Below are 7,209 nucleotides of genomic sequence, written 5' to 3' on the forward strand. Positions count from 1 at the left end.
ACATCATTATAAAGCTAGAACAGAAATCAGAAGAAAAACATAGTGTACCTCTTCTTGATGCTTCAAAACTGTCAAAGAGGTTAATTCTTTGAATGTCATATGTCAGGGTGGTATTGGGCATCAGGGTCTTGTTCCTGTTGAGGCTGGTGATTGCAAACTTGAATGCCAATTCATCGATACTAACAGGTTCATTCTCCACATTTTCAAAAATCCCTCCTGAAAAGAACACATACAGGTTACTATCACTTTAACTTCTACATGTACATGAATAAAATAAGTCTCAAAATGAAGAATATTTTAAATATCTACAAACTGCTTTAATCGACACTGTCAAGTTATCAAAAAATTGTCATTTGAAAGCTAGTTTCAGACTTTGCCTTCCATCTAACTACAATAAACTACAGTATAAAATCAAGAATAAGACACCAGGGAGACTCTTAAAACAGTGGTTTTGTTGACTGAAAATAAATTAGATAAATAAGTAAATAAATAGGGTCCCTATTAAATAAATGAAAACTCAAAATGTCGAACGGCCAAATATCCGAAAAGGGTGTTCGTTGAAATGAGTATTGTAGGGGTCTGTGCCCCCAACACCCCTCCCCACTTATGATATATACCATCACCGAGATGGCCCTACAGTGAGGAAAGGGAAAATTATCCAGTCTTCATTGTACTGCAATCTTACAATAGCGATATCGAGGAATGGCCTTTTATGATATTTGGCCGTTTAACATTTTGAGTTTTCGTTTATTTAATAGGGACCCAATAAATACTTCTGTCCATGCATTTATACATACATAACTAAAACAAGAGAAAGAAATGTAGATGGAATCCTCCAAATCCACCCAAAATCAGTAAGCAGATGTTTATTAAATGTTTTATGTGCAGAAAGAGAAATAAAACACTTTCAGCTCTAATACATAAATTCACATGCAAACAAACACACATACACAAAACCAATGTTCTTCTATGGATTATTCCCAAATCATTACCTCTCATTCTAAAATCTCACATATAGATATATATATATATATATATATATATATATATATATATATATATATATATATATATCAGTGACAATAATGCATAAAAACACGTAATCTCTGTGGTATCCCCGAAGTCTCAAACAGCCCACTAAACATGTATAGTGGGACAGCCCAATAAACCACTCCCTTACCTGATAAAAAGAATATATATAGCATTAGAAAGCTTGAGAGGAAACTATTACTCTGTTATTTTTGTTTTACTTGGATCACTTGTCTATGTACTTAATAAATGATTTTCGACTGGAAACAGACTGCTTACCCTGCTTGGATTACTTTCAAATACTTAGCAATTCTGTACAATATTTCAAATTATATATTTTTTTATTTTTTTGACTTAGGATGAGTTAAGTTCACTATTTCTACTGCCGTTATCTGATCTGATTACTATAGAGTGATTACCTAGCTATATCGTCCACATAGAGAAGTTTCATACACTGTTTTGAAAATAATACATACACACACAAATGCTTTCTTGTGTGTGTGTGTGTGTGTGTATGTGTGTGTGTGTGTGTGTGTGTGTGTGTGTGTGTGTGTGTGTGTGTGTGTGCGCGTGAGTGAGTGTGTGCATGGGAATGTGTGTGTATGCATAAATCTCTCTCTCACTGAATATGTATAGATTCTCTCTCTCTCTCTCTCTCTCTCTAGATATATATATATATATATATATATATATATATATATATATATATATATATATATATATATATATAGGAGCACTACATAATCTCATGCTTCACTTGTTAAGACCACATATCACACTAGGCATTTAAACCTGCCAGTACTGGCCAACAAACAACAAACAATGACAGAATTAAAAAAAAAGATTTCTTTGTGCCTTTCATCTGTACCAGCATTCTGTCGCCTCCAGCTCTTGTTAAGTGCTTCATGGCTTTGAAATCCATAAAAACATTTGCAGTTTTTTTCCTTCTGTAACTAGTAGAACATGGAGCAGATAAAACTCTATGCACTAATTATGACTGAATATCAGATCATAACCCTTTATTATGTGCTCTGAACATGGATGCCAAGGTTCACCTGTTGAGCTTCACTCACAGAGACTTCATCATAATCCCATCTCTCTTTTGTGTATATATATATATATATATATATATATATATATATATATATATATATATATATATATATATATGGATATAAATATATATCTATAGTGTGTGTGTGTGTGTGTGTGTGTGTGTGTGTGTGTGTGTGTGTGTTTGTGTAGGTGATGTCTAACACCATGTGGCAATGTGGCAGAATGTTGTTCCACCACTCAAAGATGTAGATAGTTCATCTGGTTCCTTGAGTAATTCACAAGACTGGCACTCCCCAACCCAAGCTGAGGACCCAAAACAAACTCTATTTACTTTCCTACATTTGCTAATGCACTAAGCTCTTAACTGCAAGCACAAATTCAGTATTAGTACTTATTTGTGATAGAGCAATATCTCTCATGGATTTTTAAATGAATGCTGATACTGCACTCACACCCCATTAGCAACTGCCAGTCATGACCCATGACAGCTTGTATCCAGTGTAGTCACCCCCTACCGCAAATTATAGTGCTACCCATATTTGGCTTAGTGCTCTAAGTCGGGTCTATATCACTTCGACGAAACGGCAGAATTTTGAACACCATATATTCAAACTTCTAACCTTGAAGTGCAAAACCATCGAAGGCTTAGAACAGCGATTTTTTCCCAGGGAAAAAAAAATCGCTGTTCCAAGAAACACACGCACAACACAAGCACACCAAAAAAAACAGCAATCCACACACATACACTTAAAATCCTACATCTAACCCTACACTAAACTGTACATAAACTACTATCTATCCACTTACCTTAACCCAAACCCTAACCCTAAGGTCTGTCACTATTGCACACTCACCTGACCCGCGCCCTAACCCTAACCCACCTATCCCACTCTAATCCTAAACTCTGTCACTATCGCACACCCACCTCACCCACGACCTAACCCTAACTCACCTAACCCGTGCCCTAACCCTAACATCCACACAATCACACACTTACCTAAACCCGACCTGTAACTTTCCACCACAGTGCTGAAAATAGTAAAGCCACAGAAACGGCCCACCAAATTCCTTCCCTGGTAAAGAATTTGGTGTTCCACGGCTTCGCGATAATCAGTTTTCGAACACCACAGTTCGAACATATGTTGTTTGAATTGCTGAACTTTCGACGAACTGATAGGTACCCTTCTAAGTCTACATCCTGTCAATGTTTTGTTATGAGACTCACCAAGAGCTCAAGGGAACATTTTCATTAGACTGCAGGGCTGTTCCACTGGTATATTCATATAATTGTGAACCAGTATGAAAAAGGAAGAGAAATGTCAGCATAAACATTACAGTAAGAAAATGCTAACTACTGTAATACAGCAATGCATTAGGGTTAGTTCTACAATGGATCACTGAACTGCAAAATTGCAAGCATTAGAAATGTTGAAAAATATTTCCCAAAACACAGAAGGGTGAAGATGTTAACTTCATGCTTTCATGCTTTTTTGCAAGGGGACAAGCCCCCACACCACCCCCAAAGTAAAAAAAAATATATATATATATATATATATATATATATATATATATATATATATATATATATATATATATATATATATATATATATATATATATATATATATATAGATATAGATATATATATATAGCTATATACATGTGTATATATACATATCTATTTATCTATATGGATCTACTAATAAAGCTTGAAGTTTCAAAACTTCAAACTTCAAACACGTGAGACCAGAAGACTGAAGTTTTGAAACTTCGAAAAAGGAATTAAAAAAAAATTTTTTTTTAAGTTTTGCAGAGGGTCAAGCACCCCTACAACCCCGCACTCCCTGCTAAATAAATACACCAACCCCGAGATCGCACCACAATGAGGAAAATAATAACTATCCTGTTCTGAGGTGTACAGTGATCTCCATTTAAAACGTTCAGATTTTCAAAACTTTGATCTTATGGTCTCAGCATCAACTTCATGGTCACACCAACTTAAAGAAAGGAGAAATCTTTATCAAGAACCTTAGTTTGAGAGACAGCCTTACAGAACTATCTGCAAATATGTAGAGCTGAGTATACTTTTCTGTGTTTTTTGGCTTTATAATTTGCACATTCCTCATATCTGTGTTGAAACTCCCCCCCCCCCCCCCATTTCCTGCCTTGTCTTCAGCTATATAATTGAGCTAGTGTTGTGTGTCCTGTTATTAACAATCTGCATTCAAACTGGAAACTTAGTTTGAGAGACAGCCTTACAGAACTATCTGCAAATATATAGAGCTGAGTATACTTTTCTTATTTTTTCTGTATTATAGAGCTAAATTGTTTGCTTAGATATCTGTTGTATATATATATATATATATATATATATATATAGAGAGAGAGAGAGAGAGAACAGTATATATTTTTTGGCTTTATAATTTGCACATTCCTCACATCTGTGTTGAAACTGTTTTTCCCCACCCCACCTCCCAGTTTTTGGTTGTAGTTTAAATTTGGTGGCTTTTGCAGTGCCCGCTTCACTGTAGATTTGATCTAAGACACTCCCCCAGGCCCATCTCTTTACTGCATTCTACCTAATTAACCCTTTCTGCACTTGCTTTTAGTCCCTTTTAATTTAATTAATTTTTTTCAAATAGTGTGTGGACTAATATTGCTACATATTCAAATGTGCCAGCTTGCACTGCATGAGAATTGTATTTACTACTGCTTTTGCTACTTTTCTGAAAAAAAAAAAAAATTCATCTGCTTTTACTGTACTTGTGTTTCTTCCTACTTTATTTTGCTTTTGCGTCATCTTAAAAGTACTCAATTGTATTTATTACTGCTTGGTGTAACTCATTCTAAGCCTTTTAGTTTCAACACTTGGGCTTCAGACCAGTTGTTTTACATTAGGAAGGTTTGTGGCATGCACTGTGGTGGCAGGACAGGTAGCTTTCATCCTTCTAAGTTGGGAACTGCTGATTGAGAGCTCAGTGTCTGTTATTCCTAAAGTGTATTAGTTCTGGTTTATGCACTTGGGCTTCAGGCCAGTTATTTTACATTAAGATGGTTCGTGGTCTGCACTCTTGTGGGAGGAGAGGCTGGACTCTGCCCTTCTGAGCAGGGAATTTCTGGTTAAAGGTTTATAGTGCCTGCACATTTGAACTGTATCTTACTGAAATTGGTACACCTTGTTTGCTGTAGCATAGACTAGATCCAGGCCTGCTGAATCTAGCTTTGTTTGTATGCTTGTTGTTTGTTTGCTTGTTATTTCCCTGGAATGCTAATTCCACCTAAAACGTGGCTTCTCAGCGCTTCTGTGGATCCCTAGTGATATCTGCATTGCTTACTGTACTTATTTCCTTGTTTCACTTGAAAGAAAGTTACTGTTTGTCGTTTTTGCATTTAAGCTACCTGTAACACATTGCACTTAAGTTACCTGGCACTTGCTCACGAAAGCAATTATATAAGTCAGCACTAAAAATTAAAAGCACTACACCCTCGCTCCCCATTGGCCCTTGTTTTTAATTATAAAGGAATTCCCAATATTATTCTAGCATGTCCAAAGGTCAGTTGTCAATCTCCTCTCCGGTCCAGCTGGTGAACCTGGGAATCTTGAGGCAATGTTACAACTGCCTTATGTACACAGACAACCCTCTCCTCCTCCCAACAAATTCCAGCACATGTGAGAGATGCAACCATATAGCCAAACTGGAGGCTAAGCTCTCTCAACTCAGTACTGGCATAACCAGTCAGGAGGAGAAGGAAACCACACTTACTACAATTCCAGTCTCATATAGACCAACCACGACAGCAAACCAAACACATAATCACACAAAAACATACTTGGAGGCTCTAAATAAAGATCTGCCTAAGCAGCAGAGACCTCCAAAGCAGACACCCAAGCAACCGCTACCCCAAAACAAAACACGTGCAAAATATATCACAAAGCCAGTGTGCCGAACAGTCACAGCCCTTAAGGCTAAACAACACACCTGATACACTTGTAATAGGTGACTCTATCGTCAGGCACACTGACGTCCCGCTCACCAGACTGAACAAGGAGAAGGTCACGGTGAGCAGCCTGTCGGGCGCTAGGATCCGCCACATAACACAAGCACTCAGGTCACTCCAAGGCAAGTACAAATATGACTCAGTCATTGTCCATGCTGGTGTGAATGACCTGAGATGCACCTCCCTGGACTACATGAAAAGAGACATAGAGGAGCTCTCTGAGCATGTAGCCCAGGCCAGTATGACCCTGACCTTGAGTAGCATCTTACCCTCACCAAGAATGATGCCACAATATGAAGACAAGATGATCAATTTCAACAATTGGCATAAGTACTGGTGTCATTCAAAGGGGATCCAATGCCTGTCAGCCTGAGATGATATGCTTGACAAGCCATGATGCTTCGCTAGGGATGGCTTGCACCTGTCACCCCTGGGCTTTCGGATATTGGCAAAGGCTCTTGCTACCCCCATAGTGCCTTTTTTAGGCAAGGCTCAAAAGACAAATCCACCTCCATAGGTATCACAAGGGATAAGAAACTAAGAGTAATGCTACTCAACGCCAGAAGTCTAAACCTCAAGATGCACACACTTGAAACTCTCCTTAGCATGGAGAACATCAATATCTGTGCAGTAACAGAAACCTGGTTCAGGGCTCCCGAGAGCACCCCAGCACTACCAGGTTATACCTCATACCATGCTTTTCGGCCCCAAAACATGGACCGAACCACAAAAGGAGGGGGAGTATCGATATTCATCAAAGATACCCACACCTCCAGGTTGGTGGCAAAGCATGAAGCATCAGAGACTATCCATGTGCAACTAACACTGGGTAAAACTGCCTTCCAGTTTATAGCCTGCTACAGACCACCCTCCCAAACCCAGGAACCCCACTCGGCCTTCCTGAGAACACTGGAAAATATGAAGGTCTCTCCAAACACCATTATATTGGGTGACTTCAACTACCCAAACATAGACTGGGAGCATTACTCTAGCTCCAACACCCTAGCCAAAAGGTTCCTAGAATTCATAAACTCAAATGCTATGGAAAAACTTGTTACCACTCCCACAAGAGGGGAAAACATACTGGACCTGATCATCACCAACATGGGGACTCTATGCTCCAGA

General features: G+C 38.3%; 1 protein-coding gene across 3 annotated transcripts in view; it reads right to left on the reverse strand.

Moving 5' to 3' along the window:
* Positions 1 to 211, reverse strand: part of GRIK1 (glutamate ionotropic receptor kainate type subunit 1) — a 1,940,968-nt gene extending 1,940,757 nt beyond the window's left edge. For all 3 annotated transcript variants that reach the window (XM_044072744.1, XM_044072745.1, XM_044072743.1), the window contains exon 1: positions 49 to 211. In XM_044072744.1, coding sequence (XP_043928679.1) covers positions 49 to 121 — 73 coding nt within the window. In that variant the 5' untranslated portion in view covers positions 122 to 211. The remainder of the gene's footprint in view (positions 1 to 48) is intronic.
* Positions 212 to 7,209: the final 6,998 nt, after the last annotated feature.

The sequence above is a fragment of the Protopterus annectens genome, chromosome 5.part0 (genome assembly GCF_019279795.1).
Source record: "Protopterus annectens isolate FY-2018-M chromosome 5.part0, PAN1.0, whole genome shotgun sequence".
Taxonomy (NCBI): Eukaryota; Metazoa; Chordata; order Ceratodontiformes; family Protopteridae; genus Protopterus; species Protopterus annectens.